The sequence below is a fragment of the Mobula birostris genome, chromosome 13 (genome assembly GCF_030028105.1).
Source record: "Mobula birostris isolate sMobBir1 chromosome 13, sMobBir1.hap1, whole genome shotgun sequence".
Classification (NCBI taxonomy): Eukaryota; Metazoa; Chordata; class Chondrichthyes; order Myliobatiformes; family Myliobatidae; genus Mobula; species Mobula birostris.
This window is the reverse complement of record NC_092382.1, coordinates 18,188,484-18,211,629: the sequence shown is the minus strand read 5'-3', so window position 1 is coordinate 18,211,629 and position 23,146 is coordinate 18,188,484. Positions and strand designations below refer to the sequence as shown.

The following is a 23,146-nucleotide window of genomic DNA, read 5'->3' as shown; positions in this document are numbered from 1 at the left end:
CCCTTTCATTTGGAGAATCGAGGACTGAGAGGTGAACACACTGAAATGCACATCATTACCGGCTGAACCAGGGATCCCAGTCTCTGAAAAAGGGGGTGGACTGTCCGGGACTGAGATGAGGGGAAATGTCTCCACTCTGAGGGTGGTGAATGTCTGTAAATCCCCACCACAGAGGCCGGTGAAGACTCAGTGATTGTCCTCACATAAAACAGAGGCCGGCAGATGTGTGGAGACCGAAAGTATCGAGGAAATGAGGATCGGGCAGAAACATGTGGCTGAGATGGGAGAGCAGCCATCATCTTGTTGATGGTTAGAGGGGCTGAATGGCCACCTCCTTCTGTTTCTCACTTGATGTTTCAGTGTTCCTGTCCAGTGAGGCTGGAGGAATGTGAATAGAAATTAGTGTTTATAAACATGGACAGATTTAAATGAAACCTGCACATTTCCGGTTTGGGTCTGAATTGTGTGTTGGACCAGGATGGGAATCGAGCCTGTGACTCTGTGACCTGGGGCTGGAGGGTAAGGGACAGGGAAGATCTGGAGGGAAGAAGTAAAAATGTATCTGGTGTAAATATGGAATAATGTGGGAAATTCGGCGGATGGGTCGGGCAGCGTGTGAGGGGCGAAGAGCAGAGTCACCGGATCAGATGGGAGACCCTCCACCCGTCACCTGATCCTGTTTCCTGTTCACGTTTTTCCACAAATCTGCAGCATCTGCCAGTCACTGCTGGAGTGTACGTGTAGCTTCATCTTTCGCCCGTTCAGACAAGGCAGTGAGATCCGGATCTGTCACATCCTCTCGTTGTGGGTGGACAATGATTTATTCTGCAATATTTTCAGCATGTTTCCATATAACCACATAACAATTACAGCACAGAAACAGGCCATCTTGGCCCTTCTGGTCCGTGCCAAATGCTTTCTCTCACCTCGTCCTCGGCCTCAAACCATAACCACTGGGCTGAGGCCTGGGATTAGGCCTCATTCCACTGTTTTTACCTGCTGAAGAGCAGCCAATGTTTCTGGCTATATGACCCATTTATGTGAGAACTTAGCCTTTTGTATTTATCTGAGCTTTTCATAAGTTTAGTTATACTTTAGTACAGTTTAGTTCAGCTTCACTCCAGAATTTCCAAAGCAACAACCCATTGAGTCAAATAGTTCCACACAATTAAAATAGTTTACAGTATTACATTTTTAAATTTTTTGTTTTGTACTACTTATATAATTTAACTATTTAATATGTATATTCTTATTTTAAATCAATTTTTAAAATCTATTGTTATGAATTAGGTTCTATTGCTGCCGCAGAGACAACAAATTACATGACATCTGCCAGTGCTATTAAACCTGATTCTGATAATTGGTCTGGGAGACCCACCACCGGTCACCTGATCCCAGTTACTGCAGATCGTAATGTGAGATTGAAGCCTTTTCTATTTATTTGTGTTCCTCAGTTGTGTTAAGTTTCCCTCTGTGCTTCCAAAGCAGAAGCTCAGTCTGTCTAATATTTCCACAAAACTAAAATGGGGAATTTGTTTATTCTTATCACGTATTGAGCTACAGTGAAAATCTTGCCTGACCTACCATCCACACAGATCGATACATTACAACAGTACATTGAGCTGATATACGACAAAACAATAACTGTAACAAAGCATTGTGGCTGCAGAGAAAGTGCAGTGCAGATAGACATATGGTGCAGGGTCACGTCGAGTTACATTGTGAGGTCGAGTCTATTTTATTGGACCGGAGACCATTAATTTGGCTTACAATTGCAAACAGGAAGCCGTCCATGAGCCTGGTGGTACGCGTTTTAAGGCTTTTGTATCTCTTCCGCGATGGGGGATTGGGTTTGCGGCATCTTTGAGTACATGGCCTGCTTTTCCAATGCAGGAGAAGTGTAGGAAGAGTCCATAGAGGGGAGGCTTGTTTCTATGATGTTCCCAGATGAGACCAAAGTTCTCTGCAGTTCCTTGCAGTCATGGGCAGAGCTTTAGACAAGAAGCTCAGAGACCTCGGCCTTCTCCCTGCCTTGTGCAGCTGGATCCTGGACTTCCTGTCAGATCACCGGCAGGTGGTAAGAGTGGGCTCCCTCACCTCTGTCTCTCTTACCCTCAGCACACATGCCCCACACGGTTGTCTCCTTGGCCCCCTCCTTTACTCTCTGTGCACCCATGACTTGTGTCACCACCCACAGCTCCAATCTGTTAATTAAATTTGCTGACGACACTACATTGATTGGCCTAATCCCAAATAATAACTTTCAATCGATCAAATGCTTCCTGACAAGGCTCGGTCCAAACAAACTTTTCACCCTTCTTCAGGAGATTAGTCAGAGGAAGAGCGATATCAGCAAAGTTCTTCCAGAACTTATGATAATATCCAACCATTCCCAGAAAACTTCCAAGAGCCTTCTTACCAGTCTGTCACAAAAACTGTGGGTCAACTGTCTAAGAAAAATAACAAGATGGCTTGAGTTGCAAAAATGGTTTCAGGTGCTTTTATTTACAAAAATAGTGGAAAATCAAAACTTGGATGTCCACATCAAAACAAGAAATTTTTTTAAAAATGCAATATATATATATATATATATATATATATATATACACAGCTTGCAGTTGTCACCTGTCTGGTTAACAGCCACCCTCAAATTAAACAAAAAAAGAACCCAAAGCGCTAAGCTGATCCCCCTAGACAAACCAAAAGCTAATTAACTCAATTATCTTCCATTTCAGGCAATCTGAAACTCTACCACCAGTTCTCACAATAAACACATATACTTCATCATAGGATTCACCATTTCCCGGTTAAATAACTTAAATAAACCCCATGAGTAATTAGGTAACATAACCCTTGTCCCAGGTAAAGATGGTATCCTCCACCATCGGCACACCTGTGCAGGTTGCTGCTGCCTCTATATAAGACAGCTCCATGCAGCAGCTCTGTTTCAGACCCAGTGACTGTGGAGGAGAGAGACGTCAGATTACCATGACACTTCGGCAAAACACTTACTGGAAAGATGAATATGAATAAATTGACCTGAGATAATAAAACTGTGACATAGTGTGTTTCTTTTTTTCATACCTATTACTGCTGGGGATGAGTGTAAAATTGTGACTGTTGATTTATTGTGACGCGTGCACTCACCACAATAACAGAGGGAAATAACGTGTGTGGATGACGCTTTGAGTGTTTTACCGAGTGTGCCATGAAACATCTGTAATCAGTGACCGGCCTTCGTCACACAGTCGCAATAGGAACTTCAGAAATTGCCTGGATTTTGCCTGCACAGGAGCCAACTTGCCTTGACCTACAACACAGCCAAGACAGATCACAGTGGCGTGGCCAAGTTCACTCTTAGCTCAGTCAGCTGTAAGGTTGGCCCTGGAGAGCCTGTCAAACAGCTCTTCCACTACAGACATATGCTCTTCCCAAGTGTCACTCCCTGTGACTAAGTCATCAATATAGGCATCTGTGTGTCCTAACCCTCAAATTACAGGATCAATCATTCTCTGGAATGTTCCTGGAGCATATTTCATTCCAAATGGTGAAACATTGTATTCATACAACCCAGAAGGTGTCACAAATGCAGAAATTTCTCTACCTCAGTCCGTCAATGGAACACACCAATACCCTTTCAACAGATCAATCTTTGTAAGAAATTACCTTTTCCAACCTTATTGATGCAATCATCCACCCTAGGGATAGGATAGGCATCTGTTTTTGTTACTGCATTTACCTTCCTATAATCAGTGCAAAATCTAACACTACCATCAGGTTTGGGCACAATAACGCAGGGTGAGCTCCAATCTGATGTTGAAGGCCTAATAATACCATTTTTCAGCATATATTCAATTTCTTGCTCAGCCAATTTCCATTTCTCTACGTTCATGCGATATGGGTGTTGTTTAATCGGTTTGGCTTGACCAATATCTACGTCATGTACTGCGACCCTGGTTTGCCTGGGAACATCGGGAAATAAATCTTTAAACTTCAGCTGTTGTTGTTGCTTTGGCTGCAGATGAGCCAACTTGTTGTCAATGTTTTTGAGAACAACCGAGTTCATTAGCCTAACTGGGACCATGTTTGGCTTGTGAAAAGTCTCAGACGAGTCAATTGTTTCATTCTCAGGGTTGTCAGATTGATATGTTTGACAACACTCACCGATGGTGCCTGCTTGTCAGAATAAGGCTTTGTCATATTGATGTGTACCACCTGTGTTAGTTTACGTCGGTGGTGTGTTTTAATAACATAATTCACATCATTAATTTGAGAGACTATTTCATACAGTCCATTGAATTTCACCTGAAGTGGATTCGTCAACATTGGAGATAAGGCAACACATTATCCCCCACCTAGTATTTTCTTTTGTTTTGGTCTGCTTATCAAACCAACACTTCATTTTGTTTTGAGAAATCTTTATGTTTTGTCTCGCTAGACGACAGGCTTGGTGTAGTTTATTTTTGAACTTCAAAACATAGTCTAACAAGTTAACATGTACATCCCCATCAATCCACTGTTCCTTTAACAAGGTCAAAGATCCCCTCACTCTATGACCAAATACAAGTTCAAATGGACTAAAGCCCAGTGATTCCTGTACCGACTCTCTTAAGCCTCATTTATACTTGTGCGTCAAGTGTACGCCATAGGCATCATGTACCCTACGCCGTACCCACGCTGTAGGGTGACGTGCATCTCCTCTAAAAAGTAACTCACACGTCGCGGCGATGCAGACCGCAACAACTGTGATTGGAGACAATGAGCCAAATCGTTAAAATTTCTGTCCTATGAAATTTAGGAACTACAACTTGGTGAACAACTGCCCATTCCTCACTCGCAGGTATAGCAGGTGGTCTCCACTTCCCCATTAACACTCCATCCTTGAGATAATACCCTACTGACATTTTCTTAATCTCATCATCTGAGAGAGATGTTTCTTATGAAGCTTCAATCTCAGGGTCTCGGTTCTGTTTTGCTATAAACTCCTTCCCAGACAGGGATAAATCTTTCTCATCAGACTTACTACCTGAATCCTGTTGGAACAATGAAGGCAAAAAAGTCCCTGACAAGTCATCATAACCTGAATCCCAACTTTGGCTATCTTGGGTATCAGAATCGTGCTGCACAGAACCGTCTGCATCGGGAGAATTTTTAGCTGTACTTCGAGTTACTGCACAGGAAGGATAAATGTTAAAATCCATCTGTGGGTCGTCAGTGGTTGGTTTAGTTGTCAACTGCACTGCAGGAACAACTTTACCATCTGCCAGGTCATTCCCTAACAGCAAAGTAACATCTTCCACAGGTAAACTGGAGCATAATCCGATCCTAACAGGTCCTGAAACAAACCCTGACTGTAAAGTTACCTTGTACAATGGCACAGATACAATGCTGCCCCCAATGCCTTTAATAAGATTTACCTCACCTATCTCAGTCTCATCACCAAACTTTAGAACGCTGTCTAATATAAGTGACTGAGAAGCCCCAGTATCTCGAAGAATTTTCACTGATACCGGGGTTGACCCTTCCATTACTAATACAAACCCATTTGACATAAAATGATCGAATCCCTTAACTCGGTCAGACCTCTCAGTCCTTAACTGAGCCGCAACAGAATGTTCAGAACCCTGTGGGTTTATAGGTGCTTCAACATACAGATCAGAGGTATTTGGGACTGCCTCCTTTTCCTTTTTCTTCTTCAGGACACAACAATTAGCCATCATATGACCAGCTTTCTTACAATAGTAACAAGAGAGACCAGAATATTTCTCCTTCAACTGCTTCCCTTCATCCTTACTCTTGTCACTAGTCCCAGTTTTAATTTCTGGTTTACCCTGGTTATCCCTGCTACTCTTCTGGAAACTCTTACTCGGGGTAAACATAACCTTGTGGGTTAAAGCAAACTCATCTGCTAATCTAGCAGACTCCTGCAAAGCAGCAGCATCCTTTTCATCTAAGTACATCTTTATGTCATCAGGGATGCACATTTTGAATTCTTCAATTAAAACCAACTCTTTCAAGCTGTTAAAATCATCATTTACATTTTTATATGTGCACCAGTGGTCAAAACACACAAACTTCTCATAAGCAAATTCCATATAAGTCTGGTTCACAGCTTTCCTCAAATTTCTAAACTTTTGCCTGTATGCTTCTGGTACCAACTCGTAAGCCTTGGGCACAGCCTGTTTCACTATGTCATAATCAACTGCTTCAACAACTGTCAAAGCAGAATAGGCTTGCTGAGCCTTCCCCTTAATTACACTTTGTGGCCAACCCTCTTTTGGGCACTTTAAACTCTGAGCAACCTTATCAAAATGCTGAAAGTATTTATCAACCTCTGCATCATCAAATGGAGGTACCAATTTAACTTCCTGACTGCTCTCAAACTTATCACCAGAGTCTAACGTTATAACCCTTTGCTGCAATCTCTCCATCTTTTCCAGCTCGAACAGCCACTGTCTTTCTGCTTCCTCCCTGTTTTTCTGCCTCTTCTCTCTGTTTTCCTGCCTTTCTAGCCTCAACCTGCCTCTGCCTTTCCACAGCCTCCATCTTCAATTTTTCTAACTTGTACGGGAGGCCAAGCTCACTAGGTTTACTTTCAGGAAACACCTCCAACTCCTCCACTTTAAACACACCCTCAGATACATAATGTTCAGCTATTATCCTCTGCATCTGTGACCTCCTCATTGTCGATTTCACCTTAGCAAGTTTTAACCATTTAACAATACTCAACAACTCAATCCTTCTGGTGTCCTTTAGTGCCTCAGAGGTTGGCGCTTCCAGAAATCTATCAACATCCATTGCTGCTGATTTTCCACACACAAATAAATCAAAAGGGATTTCTCCAATGAAATCGATAATTAATCAATATGCCTCCAAATCTTTTCCTATATCGGATGCAGGTCCCAATTTTGTCCCCGTAACACTTTAGAAATGAGTCAGCAGCAATAGACTACACCTAGAGTCTGTTTTTGATGTTACATCCACTATCTTTATTAGTACCTACTAACAATATAGTAACTTAAGCAAGATAAACAAAAGTTAACAGTGTTATGTGTATATATGTGGGTAAATATAACTCCCAAACTATTGAGCTCAGGGGAAACAAGGCTTGGAGTCTTGAGATGGTAAACTATGAAAGTTCAGTTCAACCACAGAATAGTTGAGGAGAGAGAGATATTTGTAATCCAGGGTAAATGTAGAGAGAAGGCAATAATGTTGACTTCCACAACATCCATGGTGGTAAAACGAGAGAACAGTCACTGTAGATTTTATCTGTCATCGTTCCAAATCCACATACAAATTATCACCGAAAGTGACTTTTCACAGGGGGTATCGTCTTCAAGTGAATTTCCACACCACACCCAGGCAAGGGTTAACACATAAGTGGTCTTCACAGGATACCCCAAATCCGATCCACTCCTATGGATCAAACGAGGTGACAACCACATATTCAACGTATGTTGAATCAATAATTAACCCACCCTTGTGGGCATAGGAAAGTTCTAAACAATGACCCTTGGCCACTGGTCCCTTGTTCCGATACTTCCATTTTTCCTCCTTCATCTCCGTCTGACTCTGAGTGTCTGTGTCCGTGGTTAAAACTAATCAAGCTGCGAGCAATGTAAACAAGATGCAAGTCAGACTGATTTCCATTCTTAATCTCTCTCAAAATGACAGTCCACAGCAAACAAAATCTAGGGATTTATAACAATGGCCACTCCCCAGTGTGAACTCGCTGATGTCTCAGTAGGGTGGATGACTGAGTGAATCTCTTCCCACAGACTGAGCAGGTGAATGGCTTTTCCCCAGTGTGAACTCGCTGATGTCTCTGTAGGGTGGATGATCGAGCGAATCTGTTCCCACATTCTGAGCAGGTGAATGGCTTCTCCCCAGTGTGAACTCGCTGATGAATCTGTAGGTCGGATGACCAAGTGAATCTCTTCTCACAGACTGAGCAGCTGAATAGCTTCTCCCCAGTGTGAACTCGCTGATGACTCTGTAGGTGAGATGACTCAGTGAATCTCTTCCCACATTCCAAGCAGGCGAACGGCTTCTCTCCAGTGTGGACTCGCTGGTGTCTCTGTAGGGTGGAAGAGTAAGTGAATCTCTTCTCACAGACTGAACAGGTGAATGGCCACTCCCCAGTGTGAACTGACTGGTGTGCTAGTAGTTGGGAAGACTGAGTGAATCTTTTCCCACATTCTGAGCAGGTGAACGGCTTCTCCCCAGTGTGAACTCGCTGATGACTCTGCAGGGTGGATGACTCAGTGAATCCCTTCCCACAGACTGAGCAGGTGAACGGCTTCTCCCCAGTGTGAACTCGCTGATGACTCCGTAGGTTGGATGACTGAGTGAATCCCTTCCCACAGACTGAGCAGGTGAATGGCTTCTCTCCAGTGTGAACTCGCTGATGTACGATTAGGTTGGATGACTCAGTGAATCTCTTCCCACAGACTGAGCAAGCGAACGGCTTCTCCCCAGTGTGAACTCGATGGTGTCTCTGTAGGTCGGATGACCAAGTGAATCTCTTCCCACATTCTGAGCAGGTGAATGGCTTCTTCCCAGTGTGAACTCGCTGGTGTGTCAGTAGGTGAGATGACCAAGTGAATCCTTTCCCACAGACTGAACAGGTGAACGGCCGCTCCCTGGTGTGAACTTGCTGGTGTGCCATTTGTTCAGATGACTGAGTAAATCCTTCCCCACAAATTCAGCAGATAACCAACCTCTGCCCAGAGTGAACTGACTGGTGTGTCCACAGGTGGGAAGACCGACAGAATCCTTTCTCACACACTGAATAGTTGAATGACCTTGCCCAGTGTGAACTTGCTGATGTACCTTCAATTGAGATGACCGAGTGAATCCCTCCCCACAGTCTGAGCAGGAAGGATGGTCGATTGAATCCCTTGCTCCACTTCTTAAATATCTAGACAGAGACAGCAAAACTGGCGTGTCGTGTTTGAGATTCCTGGAGACAAATTCCTTCTTATTTTTAACCTGTAAAAAGATTTATAAAATCCATCAGTGGGTGTAGGACAACATTTCAGATGATATTACTTGAGTTGCCAAGGTTTGATCTGGTATCACACTGTTACAGTGAGGTTCAACCCAAGTTGGAGAGATAAATCATCTTCTAACTGGGCACAGTGCTGGTATCTGGAATGGCCATCAATTTCCTGATGCTCTTCCTGTGTCTGTAAGAATGCAGCATTTCTGCCATCTCCAATTTGTGTCTTGGCTCAGTTTGACTCTCTCCATTGGTATTATTCCCTGCTCCTGCTGAGCAGCATGGGTGCCTGACCCCATCATATCTGAAACACTTTCACACAAATAGTCTTTCTTGACGTGCAGCGAGGATTTTCTTTTATGTATTATTAACTTAAAGTGCCACAATTTTAAGTTTTAATGCCATATAAAAAATTCCTGCTGAGATGAATGGTTGGTCCACACAGCTGTGAAAAGGACTTAGAGGGAATTTTTGTATTATTTCAGGTTCTTGTCACAGTCACAGAAAAGGACAACACAGAAACAGGCCCTTTTGTTTGTGCTGAACTATCTAAACTGCCCACTCCTGTACCCCTACCATCCAGGTACCTAAGCAAACCTCTTAAATGTTGAAATTGAGCTTGCTTGCACCACTTGGGCTGACTGCTCATTCCACACCCGGATGACCATCTGTGTGAAGAAATTTCCCCTCATGTTCCCCTTAACGTTTCACCTTTCACCCTTAACCCATGGCCTCTGGTTGTCGTCCCACCCAATCCCAGTGGAGTAAGTCAGCTTGCTTTTACCCTATCTATGCCCCTCTATCACAAACAAATCGCCCCTCAATCTTCTACATTCCAAGGAATAAATTCCTGACCTGTTCAATCTTTCCTAACAACCCAAGTCCTCCAGACCTGGCAACATCCTTGTGAATTTTCTCTGAACTCTTTCAACCTCTTTTACAACTTTCTTGTAGGTAGGTGACCAAAACTGTACACAATACTCCAAAGTAGGCCTCACAACTGTCTTCTACAAGTCAACATAACGTCCATCTATTGTTGTCAGTACTTTGGTTCATGAAGGCCAATGGGCCAAAATCTTTCTTTCCATCCCATCTATGACACCACCTTCAATAGACAATCGACAATAGGTGAGGGATCATCCACAATCAATACCCCGTTCCTGCCTTCTCCCAATATCCCTTGACTCCGCTATCATTAAGAGCTCTATCTAACTCTTTCTTGAAAGCATCCAGAGAATTGGCCTCGAGGCAGAGCATTTCACTGACCCACAACCCTCTGGGTGAAAAAGTTTTTCCTCAACTCTGTTTTAAGTGGCCTACCCATTATTGTCAAATTGTGGCCTCTGGTTCTGGACTCCCCTAATATCAGTGAATTAAGGACTTGTATTCCCAGATCCCTTTCTTCTGCAAAACTCCTCAGAGCCCTACCAGTCACAGTGAAAGACCTACCTTGATAGGTCCTACCAAAGTGCAACACCTCACACTTGTCTGCATTAAATTCCATTTTCCATTTCTCAAACCATTTTCTCAGCTGGTCCAGATCGCACTGCACGTCATGATATCTTTCCTCGCTGACCACTACACCACCAACCTTGGTGTCGTACAGAAATTTGCTGATCCAGTTAACCACACTATCATCCAGATTACTGATATAGATGAAAAACAACAACAGATCCAGCACTGATCCCTGTGGCACACCACTAGTCACAGGCCTCCAGTCAGAGAGGCAACCATCTGCTACCACACACTGGCTTCTCCCAAAGACAGTGTCTCATTCAATTTACTATCTCCTCTTGAATGCTGAGTGACTGAACCTTCTTGACCAACCTCCCATATCAAACTTTGTCAAGTGCCTTGCTAAAGTCCATGTAGACAACATCCACTGCCTTGCCTTCATCCACTTTCCTGATAACTTCCTCGAGAGACTCTACAAGATTGGTTAGATATGACCTACCGTGCACAAAGCCATGCTGTCTATCCTTAAACAATCCACATCTATCCAAGTACTTACAGTATATATCTGGTTCCTGCACACACGTTCCAATAACTTTCCCACTACTGATGTCACCAATGTACAATTTCTTAGTTTATTTTTAGAGCCCTTCTTGAACAGTGGAACAACATTGGCTGTCCTCCAATCTGCCAGTACCTCACCTGTCACTAAGGATGACTTAAATATCTGTGCTTGTGCCCTGACAATTTCTGCACTTGTCTGCCGCAGAGTCCCAGGGAACAACTTGTCAGGCCCTGGGGATTGATCCACGCTAACTTGCCTGAAGACAGCAAACACCTCCACCTCTGTAATCCGTACAGGGTCCATGAAGTTGATGCTGCTTTGCCTCACTTCTATAGATTCTGTCACCATCTCTTGAGTAAATATGGATGCAAAAACATCTGCCACATCTATTTTGTCTCCTCATATGGATTAACGTTCTGATCTTGCAGAGGATTAATTTTTCCCTTGCAATCTTTTCGCACTTAACATACCTGCAGAATCCATGAGCATTCTCCTTCACTTTAGTCTGCTGGGGCAACCTCATCACTTCTTTTATTTCTTTCATAAGTGTTCACTTGAATTTCCTGTAACTCATCAGTACCCCATTTGTTCCGATCCACCTGTACCTGGTATGCGCCTCCTTTTTATTGATCTGGGGGAGGAAAGCCAAAGGGGTGATAGAGCTGCATGGTGGGAGGTGGGGGTGGGGGGGGGGGTGTTAAACTAAAGTTGCAGGGGGAATGGGAGCCTGAATAACAGAACAGATAGTAGTGGGGTTGTGGAGACAGTTGTTGTTCAGTCCTCAGACAAAGTCAGGAATGAAAAGGTTGTGCATGGTGCAGTGGATATGCTGAGCCCTGTATATTTCAATACAAGGAGCAGTGTAGGAAAGGCGGATGTGTTCAGGGCATGGATCAACATCTGGAATTATGACACTAGGATCTGGCCACTGGGGACTGGGACAGGCTGCTTTCTGGCAAAGGTGTGCTTGGTAAATGGGAGGCCTTCAAAGCAAAATTTGATAGTACAAAGCGGGTGTGTGTTTGTCAGAATAAAAGGTGAATATAGAAACTGTAGGAACCTTGGATTTCAAGAGATATTGAGACCCTGGTGAAGCACAAAATGGAGTTGGATAACGGGTATAAGCAGGCAGATTCTTATGGAGTATAAGAAATGCAAGAGAATACATAAGAAATAAATCAGGATGGCTAAAAGAAGGCATGAGGTTGCACTCGCAGAAAAGCTGAAGGATAATCCTCAGGGATTCTAGAGATAGGTTAAGAGCAAAAGGATTGCAAGGGACAAATTCGGTCCTCTGGAAGACCGGAATGGCAAACCACGTGTGGAAGCAAAGCAGATGCGGGAGATCTTAAATACTTATTCATCTCTGTTTACTGCATCTGTATTTACTAAGGAAACTGGCATGAAGTCCATGGAGTTAAGGGAAACAAGTAGTGAGATCATGGAAACTGTACAGATTGAAAAGGAGGAGGTGCTTGCTACCTTGAGGAAAATTAAAGTGGATAAATCCCCAGGACCTGACAGGGTGTTCCCTCGGACCTTGAAGGAGACTAGTGTTGAAATTGCAGGGGCCCTGGCAGAAATATTTAAAATGTTGGTGTCTACGGGTGAGGTGCCGGAGGATTGGAGAGTGGCTCATGTTGTTCTGTTGTTTAAAAAAGGATCGAAAAGTAATCCGGGAAATTATCGGCCGGTAAGTTTGATGTTGTTAGTGGGTAAGTTATTGGAGGGAGTACTAAGAGACAGAATCTATAAGCATTTGGATAGACAGGGACTTATTAGGGAGAGTCAACATGGCTTTGTGCGTGGTAGGTCATGTTTGACCAATCTGTTGGAGTTTTTCGAGGAGGTTACCAGGAAAGTTGATGAAGCGAAGGCAGTGGATGTTGTCTACATGGACTTCAGCAAGGCCTTTGACAAGGTCCCGCATGGAAGGTTAGTTAGGAAAATTCAGTCGCTAGGTATACATGGAGAGGTGGTAAATTGGATTAGACATTGGATCGATGGAAGAAGCCAGAGAGTGGTGGTAGAGAATTGCTTCTCAGAGTGGAGGCCTGTGACTAGTGGTGTGCCACAGGGATCAGTGCTGGGTCCATTGTTATTTGTCATCTATATCAATGATCTGGATGATAATGTGGTAAATTGGATCAGCAAATTTGTTGATGATACAAAGATTGGAGTTGTAGTAGACAAAGAGAAAGGTTTTCAGCACCTGCAGAGAGACTTGGACCAGCTGGAAAAATGGGCTGAAAAATGGCAGAAGGAGTTTAATACAGACAAGTGTGAGGTATTGCACTTTGGAAGGACAAACCAAGGTAGAACATACAGGGTAAATGGTAAAGCACTGAGGAGTGCAGTAGAACAGAGGGATCTGGGAATACAGATACAAAATTCCCTAAAAGTGGCATCACAGGTAGATAGTGTCATAAAGAGAGCTTTTGGTACATTGGCCTTTATTAATCAAAGTATTGAGTATAAGAGCTGGAATGTTATGATGAGGTTGTATAAGGCATTAGTGAGGCTGAATCTGGAGTATTGTATTCAGTTTTGGTCACCAAATTACAGGATGGATATTAATAAGGTTGAAAGAGTGCAGAGAAGGTTTACAAGGATGTTGCCGGGACTTGAGAAACTCAGTTACAGAGAAAGGTTGAATAGGTTTGGACTTTATTCCCTGGAGCGTAGAAGAATGAGGGGAGATTTGATAGAGGTATATAAAATTATGATGGGTATAGATAGAGTAAATGCAAGCTGGCTTTTTCCACTGAGGCAAGGGGAGAAAAAAAACAGAGGACATGGGTTCAGGGTGAGGGGGGAAAAGTTTAAAGGGAACATTAGGGGTGGGCTTCTTCACACAGAGAGTGGTGGGAGTATGGAATAAGCTGGCAAACGAGGTGGTAAATGCGGGTTCTATTTTAACATTTAAGAATAAATTGGACAGCTACATGGATGGGAGGTGTATGGAGAGATATGGTCCGTGTGCAGGTCAGTGGGACTAGGCAGAAAATGGTTTGGTACAGCCAAGCAGGGCCAAAAGGCCTGTTTCTGTGCTGTAGTTTTTCTATGGTTTCTACTCAGGAGGTGGACAAAGAGTGTATGGGAGTGTGGAAAAGCGGCATTAAAATCGTGGGCCCTGTACAGATTAAAGAAGAGGAGATGTTTGCTATCCTGAGGCAGATTAGGCTGGATAAATCTCCGGGGCATGACAGGGTGCTCCCTCGGACCCTACGGGAGGCAAGTGCAGAAATTGTCAGGGCCCCAGCAGAGATAATTAAATCATCCTTAGTGACAGGAGAGTAATCAGAGGATTGTAGGATAGCCAAAGTTATTTCGCTGTTCAACATAGAACATAGAAATCTACAGCATATTCCAGGCCATTCAGCCCACAATGTTGTGCCAACCATGTAACTTACTCTAGAAACTGCCTGGAATTTCCCTAGCACATGGACCTCTATTTTACTGAGCTCTATATACCTATCTAGGAGGCTGTTAAAATACCCTATTTTATCAGCCTCGACCACCGCTACTGGCAGTGCATTCCACACAACCACCACTCTCTGTGTAAGAAAAGATACCCCTGACATCCCCTCGGTACCTACTTCCAAGCACTTTAAAACTATGCCCCTCGTGTTAGCCATTTCAGCCCTGGGTAAAAACCTCTGGCTATCCACATGATCAATGCCCCTCATCATCTTATCCATCTGAAAAAGGCTCTAAGCATAAACAAGGAAATTATACATTGCTTTGAGGATTTGTTGGAAGTGTACAAAAGTATGAGGGTATAGATAGGGTAAATGCAAGCAGCTTTTTCCATTGATGTTGGGTGGCACGACAACCAGAGGTCATGGGTAGGTGACTTCCCCACTTATACAATACAGAATACAGAATACAATACAGCACAATACAGGCCCTTCGGCCCACAATGCTGTGCCGAACATTACTTTAGAAATTATCTGGAGTTCCCCATAGCCCTCTATTTTTCTACGCACCATGTACCTATCCAGGAGCCTCTTAAAAGACCCTATTGTATCCGGCTTCATCACAGTCGCCGGCAGCCCATTCCACGCACTCACCACTCTGTGTAAAAAAACTCACCCCTTGAGGTGATATCACGTGTCAGGACGTGACTGGACAGAGTTCCCAGCATGCGCAGAAATGAAGACTGATCGAGAAGCATGGCAGTGTAAACCGTGGTTTTGTTGCTGTTAAATAAAAGTTCAATTCTGCCAGAATATGGTTTGTTATTAGTAACCCACGGTACGTATAAAGAACACAACACCCCTGATATCTCCCTCGTACCTACTAACAAGCACCTTAAAACTGTGCCCTCTCTGAAGATTTTCTCTTGTTTGTGATTGGAGGCAGAACAAAGGTGATTTTCTCAACAGCTGATGTAAAAGATTTTGTTCCCTTTCTCCGGGTTCCCGATCCTTGCATTTAGACAGTTGGAGCTCAGCTCTGTCTGAGAGATCCATCGGTTCCCATTCCCTCATCAGCCGGAAGCTCCCCGGGGCCCGTGTACGGATCGTGGGGCTGAGAGAGAGGGAAGAGAGCAGGACTGTCCCGGGATTGCGGCTCACGGTGTCTGGAGTCACAGCAATTGTCCCGAAGTCAGTGTTGAAACACCCCCCAACCCCCCCTCCCCCTCTCTCCCCCCGCCCCCCTCACCCTCTCTCCCCCCCTCACCCTCTCTCCCTTCTCCCCCCCTCACCCTCTCTCCCTTCTCCCCCCCCACCCTCTCTCCCTTCTCCCCCCCACCCTCTCTCCCTTCTCCCCCCCTCACCCTCTCTCCCTTCTCCCCCCCCTCACCCTCTCTCCCCCCCTCACCCTCTCTCCCTTTTCCCCCCCCTCACCCTCTCTCCCTTCTCCCCTACCCCCGGAGAGTCGCTCTTACCTGCCGCTGCTCTTCTAAGGCCTTTGTGTACTGCGCGCATGCGTGATATTCGGGAACGTCACAACGCTGACGCCTGTGCATTTGATCGGTGCTTCGGCGACGGCGATATTTGTAACGCAGGGATTTATGGGTAATCACGGTGCCATTAAAAGTTTCTGCAAGCACCAGTTCCATGTTCGTAGCTCAGTTTTTGTGTGTGTATGCATAGAAAATTCAGCAGCTGTTTTAGCGCAGAAAGCGTTTCCCATAAACAGTATACTCAATATCAACGTGTATCTAATGCCAAAGTACAATCCTCTTACAAGTGTAGAGATTCTGCAGTTGCGGGAAATACGGTACAGAGACGCGCACACAAAATGCTGGAGGAACTCCGCAGTTCAGGCAGCTACAAAGCAGAGGAGTACACAGTCTAGACATGCTGAAGGGGCTCAGCATAAATATTGTCTATTTATTCCTCTCCGCATTTGCAGCCAGATCTGTTGATTTCCTCCAGTATTCTGCAGAAATTAACCACCTTTTTTTTTCAAACTGTTTGAAAATGTTTCTGATCTTTCATTTGCAGCCACATCCTACCGGTCTGATTCCTCTTCCTGCTCCTCCTGGTAAACTCTAGGTCCCATCTCTTTCAGGAGCCCCAAAGACCTGATTCAGGCTGATTTCTGACTCTACTCCATCGATGATTCACTCACTAGTCTGCTGTCAGACATTAGAGGTGCATTGCAACAACCCAGCTGTCTGAGACACAGTCCTTTGAAATGAGTGAAAATGATACAAGACGTTGAAAAGAGCGGGGAGGAAGGAGTTTAACCAACTTCATCCAGAGCCCTGAAGGACGTCAAAAGCACAGTGAGCTTATCGTCTTATTCAGCCTGGAGAGAAACATGCAGGAAATTCATGCAGGTGTACAGGATGATGAGAGACATTGGTCGTGTGGATAGCTACAGGCTTGTTCCTAGGGCTTTAGATTTAGATTATGAAGACACACAGTCCTCTCTTATTGTCATTTAGTAATGCATGCATTAAGAAATGATACAATATTTCCTCCAGTGTGATATCACAAAACACAGGACAGAACAAGACTGAAAAATCTAACAAAATCACATAATTATAACATATAGTTACAACAGTGCAACAATACCATAACTTGATGAAGAAGTCCATGAGTACAGTAAAAAGTTCAAAGTCTCTCAAATGTCCCACATCTCACGCAGACGGAAGAAGGAAGAAAAACTCTCCCTGCCATGTCAACCACAGTCCGACTCCGAGTCGTCCGAAAACTTCGAGCCTCCGATCAGCTTTCCGACACCGAGTACTGAGTATCATGTCTATCCGAGCGATTTGACTTCAATCTCGGTCGCCAACAGCAGGCAAAGCCGTGGATTTTGAGGCCTTCCCTCTGGAAGATTCACGATCGCGCAGTAACGACAGCAGCGATGGGGCGTTTCAGAAATTTGTCCAGATGTTCCTCTGTACTTTCACGCCCCTCTCCATCAAATCAGAATTGTCCACGGCCCCTATTTAACGGATACGATATCGTTTTTCACCGAAGGACTGCACGCGCTGCACTCGCTCCTCCCGCCGAACCGGCTGAACACGAGGGGGCAGAGTTTTAACTTGTTTGAAACTAGGTACAGAACAGATGTCAGAGCTAAGTGGTGTGTGTGTGGAATGCACTGCCAGCGACAGTGGTAGAGGCGGATACAATAGGGTCTTTTAAGAGACTCTTAGATATTATATAGATGTTAGATAGTACATGGAGCCTAGAAAAATAGAGGGCGATGCGGGAGGGTAATTCATGGCAGTTTCTGGAGTAAGTTACATGGTCGGCACAACACTACGGGCCGAAGGGCCTGTAACGTGCTGTAGATTTCTATGATTCCATGAAATTCAAGGGAAATCTCTTCTCCCACGGTGTGGTGACCAGCTGCAACCTGTCATCACAGGGAGGGTGAGAGGGGAGCGGCAGGATTGTCCGAACTTGAACTCCCAATGGGATCGCACCCCTTCTCATTCACTACCATCATCCGCACCCCCGTGGACTCCATCCCTTCCCACCCACTCCCACCATTTGCACTCCCAATGAGCTCTCTTTCCGTTCATTTCCAACGGGACTGCGACGCTGGAAACTGGAGGGGTTGCTGAAATCCCCATTTGCAAGAACCCGGGACACCATCAGCGACACGAAACAGCTTACCAGCAAAGTCACCGTGACCACACTCACGCTGAGAGAGAGAGGGGAGCGGGGAAAGGTTGGAGAAGGAGATGTTGGGAGGAACTCGGCCGGTAGAGTAGAGAGAGGGATAGACCGAGAGGCAGAGACGGGGGGATAGCGAGAGATCGAGAGATACAGTAGATGGGTGGCGAGATGGAAGGTGAGAGAGAAGGGAGAGAGAGGGTGAGAAGGGTGAGAGAGAAGGGAGAGAGAGGGTGAGAAGGGTGGGAGAGAATGCTGAGACAGCGGTAGAGGAAGAGGGATGGGGAGGCAGAGGGAGAATGGGGTTAAAAGGGAGGAAGAGATAGAGGTGAGAGTGGAGTGTCCTATCCACTGTGTGGGCGTTATTAGTCTGTCATCTGACATCACGGGATCTGTCGATGTCGCCGGTTTCTCCATCTATCGATTCGCGTTTGACCTGCAAATTCTGTGCGTGTGAACATGTTTTTTTTCTGCGTGATTACGAGTCAAGCAGACCTGTTCAGCTGCAATGGACACGATTAACGTTCTTAGTAAAACAGTGGTGACGGGGATGGGATCTGTGACACTCGCTCTTTTGGAATCGATGTTCACATTTGAACAATGACCATCATTGGACAAGCTCAGGAATATTATGATTCACAGACCACGGGAAGATTTACATTGAAATGTTTGGCAAGTTATTCGCGGCAAACAACATCACTGAGCCCAATCAAAAGGATAGTATCTTGCTTGGTTGTTGCGGTCCGGAAACACACAATATCGTCCGAGGTTTGATGAATCCCGATTTGCTCTCTTCGAAATCGTATGTGGGACTTCTGAGATTTGATCTCATTACAATCCTAAACTGTCCTATATTGTACAATCCTATATTGTGCAGCGTGTTAGATTCAGCTCTCGTTTTCAGTTAGAAAACGAACCAACAGCAACGTTTGTTGCTGAATGAAGAAAACTGACTGAACTTTGTGTTTACGTTGATGTTCGAGAAGTAACGATACGAGATCGCTCAGTCGTCGGCGTGATGTTCGCATTCAGCGTCGCTTATCGGCAGAATCGGAGCTCTCACTTCAGTCAGCTTTTGATATCGCAAATGGCATGCAAACGGCAGATAAAAATGCAGTTTTGTCGCAAGAGTCCCACGTACAAAGAGCGGTGACATCTCCATCACCTACAACTGCCGCAGATTGTACTGACGCTAACAAAGTGTCCCCAGCTAAGAATCAAAAGAATTATACTCCAGGGTTTCCGATGTTACCTTTGCGCTGAATTTCACCGGAAGCCTACAGACTGTTGACACCGAGACTCATTCCGCTTTACTTGCCGAAAGAAAGGACACTTGACCAGAGTTTGCCGATCTCGGCCTCCATCCAAATCAAAACGTTCCACAGCATCTGATCTCTTCTTATTGATCATGACGTGTCTGACCAAGCTACGTTCTGGTCAATGGTGACCAAGTCCACTTTCCCTTCATCAAATCCAATGCAAAAAAAGAGGTGTTGAAATTCACTGTTGATGTATGTCACCATTCCATAAATGCGGTGTGATCTGAAAGCTCGAAAGCGCTGGACAGTGCTGCCTTGAAAGCCGAATCCAGCCGTCGGGGTCCGGGTCGGAGATCCGAGAACGAGCCAATTGCCGGCGCCGACATAGAGGCGATTCGATGTGGCGGAACAGAGGCGAGCGGAGGCGAGGCAGAGACCGGCCCCGTGCCCGACAGCGAGGACAGATCCGAGATTTGATCGATTTTAAAGTGGGGCCGAATTGGAAAGATTGGAACGAGCAGAATCGAAGCGGTGAGGCCAGGCCCGAGGGAGTAACGAAACAGCACGGCCCGGGTCCGAAAGCGAGGAACGACGCGATGTTCAAACGTTTTCAACGACGGAACAGATTGGACGATGGACGGGACGCTTCGGCTCGGTGCTCCGCGACGTTTTCTCGGCGCTACGTTCAACAGAGGCAGGGACATGTTCTGGAATCGGTTGATGCAATATCTGGCTTCCTGTCCGTGGAGGGACTCAATTTTCCGAACTTCAGTTCTGAATGTTATTTGGTGAAGTTTATCGTTTGCAGCTTTGGTATTTTTGTGTTTTATTCTCTGCGCGTCGGGTGTTTGACGATTTTCTTTCTTAACCGGTCCTATTGGTTTTCTTTGTTTCGTGGTTATTTGTAAGGAGCCGAATCTAAATGTTGAAAAAGTATGATAAATGCACTTTGAATTTTGAACTGTGAACAGGTACGTCTTCCTCGACGGGTCAGCAGAGGAAAGGCCGAGGAGCTTCCATTTCCTGTGGGTCCGCAGCTCTGTAGGTGATGAGTTGGAGATGAAGAATTGATGCAATTACGGAAAAGTTTGAGAAGATTAGTGATGTACCCCGGACAGTGTGCGGGCTGTTGCATCCGGTCAGGTGTGGAGGCGCTAATGCAGAAGATCGGAAAAAGCCACAACGCGTTGTAAAGTCAGTCAGCTCCAGCAAAGGCATCAGGCTCCCCGCCATATTCAAAAAGCAATGTCTGAAGAAGACGGCATCCATCATTGAGGACCCTGAAGATCCAGAACACTTTGCATTGCTGGCATCAGTAAGGAGGTACCTGGTCACAAGACACACCCTGAACGTTTCACCAACACATGATCGCATAATGCATACAGCAACGTGGCATCGTAGGGACTCGGTTGTGCCCACGTTTTAGTCGATTCCAAGATCAATCTGACCCTTTCCGACTACATCACCCTCATCTTTCCCATTCATCCACCCGCCTATCTGAGAGTCTGTGGCATGTCCATAACGGAAATGACGCCACGCCGCTGATTACAGAGCGTCACACGTACACACCCCTCAGTGTGTAAAAGAAATGCCTCCGCCATCACCACAATACCTTCCGCCCAACTCCATAAAGTTATACCTCCGTGTATTCGCCATTTCCGCCTGGGAAACATGCAGTATCTCTTGCTGTACAATCGACCGCTGCCTCTTATCATTGTGTACACCTTCCCAACGTCACAGCTCATTTTCTGTCCTCCTAAAGCAAAACCCTAGCTCTGTCAACCACTCTTCATAATCCTGGTGTCATCGCAGTGAAACTCCTCTGCTCCATCTCTAACGATTCGACATCCTTCCTATAATGTGACCACCGGAACGGAACAGAAGACAGGAAGTGCGGATTCAGCAGGGTTTTCTAAGGCTACAAAATTATTTCACGGCTCTTACCCTCATTCCCCCGTCTAATGAAGACCACCGCAGCCTCTGCCTTTTGCGGCCAAACCAATTCTGAATCCACACGGGTAATTTTCCCTGGAACTGGTGCCTCCCACCTTCCTGAATGAGCTTATCGTTCGGCGAACATACCATACTAAAATCCATATCCACAACCTCCAATCCTCGGTTTTAAACAATATGTCTCGCCCATTCCTCACGGTATTCAATCATCTTCGTGAGACATGTTCTGCTCTTCTGAAAGTCCTGTCGACTATCCCTAATCAGACTGTGCTTCGGCAAATCAATAGAATACAATGGAACTGTATTGTCATGGCTGAAGAGAACAAAATGGCGGCGCTACTCCAGACCGCGCTGAACAGATATTTGCAATGCGTGCGGTCCGGATTCATTAAAACAAGAAAAAAACTGTATTTACATACTCAAATGATTTCAGTGGCACTCAGAGGCCATTGGCAAGGCAGGGTGTTGCATTATTCAGCACAACAATGGCCCTCGGATGAAGATATTTCCGTCTAATGGCATGGCGAAGATGTTTCCCTATCTCCCACCAGGTGGCAGGAAATTAACCAGACAGTGTCAGGGATCGGATGGGTTTTTACTGTTGCCGTGAGCATCCGGAGTTAGATTGTCTCCCAGTCCGGTAGTTGAGACCCGGTGATGATCGGAGCCGTCCTAATCAACCCTTTGAGTGGTTTGCAATCTGTCTCGCTGCATCTGGAGCACAGCACTGCCATTCCGTGTGTCAGTCTGCTCTCTACCGCACTTAAAATGTTGACCAGCTATTTCTGAGACAGATCAGCTCTCCCTAATCACCTCATATAGTATAGTCACTGTTGTGCTTTCGTTGCTGACGAGGTTTTGCTGATGGGCCGAGAGAACTCCTCGGTGATATTCATCCCCAAAAACCTGAACCTCTGAACACTCCGCATTACTTCACCGTTTAGGGACAGTGGGGCTTGTTCGAGACTTCTTGCATTTTTGAAGTCGATTACCATTTCTATTGTCTTCTTAATGCTGGTCGAAGTTTGAGGTTCATCCTCTCTATATGCAGATTCATCAGTGTTTGTGATGAGGCCAGTCACTGCTGTGACCTCTGCGACTATGCTGACTGAGTTTGTAGCAGGAGCGGGAGGGCAGTCATGGGCGAAGAGAGAGAGTAGAGACGTGTCTCTGTACACGCCACTGCGGGGCGCCTGTGCTGGAGTTTTGGGGGTTTGATGCGCACTTGCTTAGTTTCACCGTTCGGGTACGATGACTGAGGAGGTCTAAGTTCCAATTACAGGTTGATGTACCGAGACTTGTGGGGCTCCTGAACGTCATCTCCAGAAATTCCCCCCAAATTTGCCCGTCTCTGAAGTAAGAGTAATTGGTCTATCATTACCAGGGTTAATCCTGGTACCTTTCTTGAACAAAATAATGATATTTGTCAGAACCTCCCACCGTCTGATGCTTCGCACCTATTCCTGTGGCCACTGAGGACGCACATGTCATCACCAAAGCCGAGGAAATCTCTTCCCACGCATCCATTAGTATCATGTGCGATATTCCTTTCGGTCTCGGGGTCTTATCTATCCTCATGCTCTTCAAAATCTCCAATGCATCTTCCTTCGAAATCTTGACCTATTCCAGCATATCAGGCTGTTCACGCTGCCCCCACATTCATCAAGTTCCCTCTGGGATTCCTACTCTGTGGTCTACGGAGTACTGGGTTAATAGTGCTGGTCCACGGCATCTGATCTGTCCGGAAGCTCTGCACTGGTGAATACTGAAGCAAAGCGTTCATTACCGACCCGCACTACCGCCCCCGTCTCCAGGCGCATGTTTC

General features: G+C 45.4%; 1 protein-coding gene across 1 annotated transcript in view; it reads right to left on the bottom strand.

Moving 5' to 3' along the window:
- LOC140207830 (uncharacterized) overlaps positions 1-15,048 on the bottom strand; it is a 61,972-nt gene extending 46,924 nt beyond the window's left edge. Inside the window, exons 1-3 of the mRNA XM_072276389.1 lie at positions 14,963-15,048; positions 11,492-11,652; positions 7,706-8,994 (exon numbers count right to left, since the gene is read on the bottom strand). Coding sequence (XP_072132490.1) covers positions 7,706-8,671 — 966 coding nt within the window. The 5' untranslated portion in view covers positions 8,672-8,994; positions 11,492-11,652; positions 14,963-15,048. The remainder of the gene's footprint in view (positions 1-7,705; positions 8,995-11,491; positions 11,653-14,962) is intronic.
- Between the last annotated feature and the right edge of the window lie 8,098 nt (positions 15,049-23,146).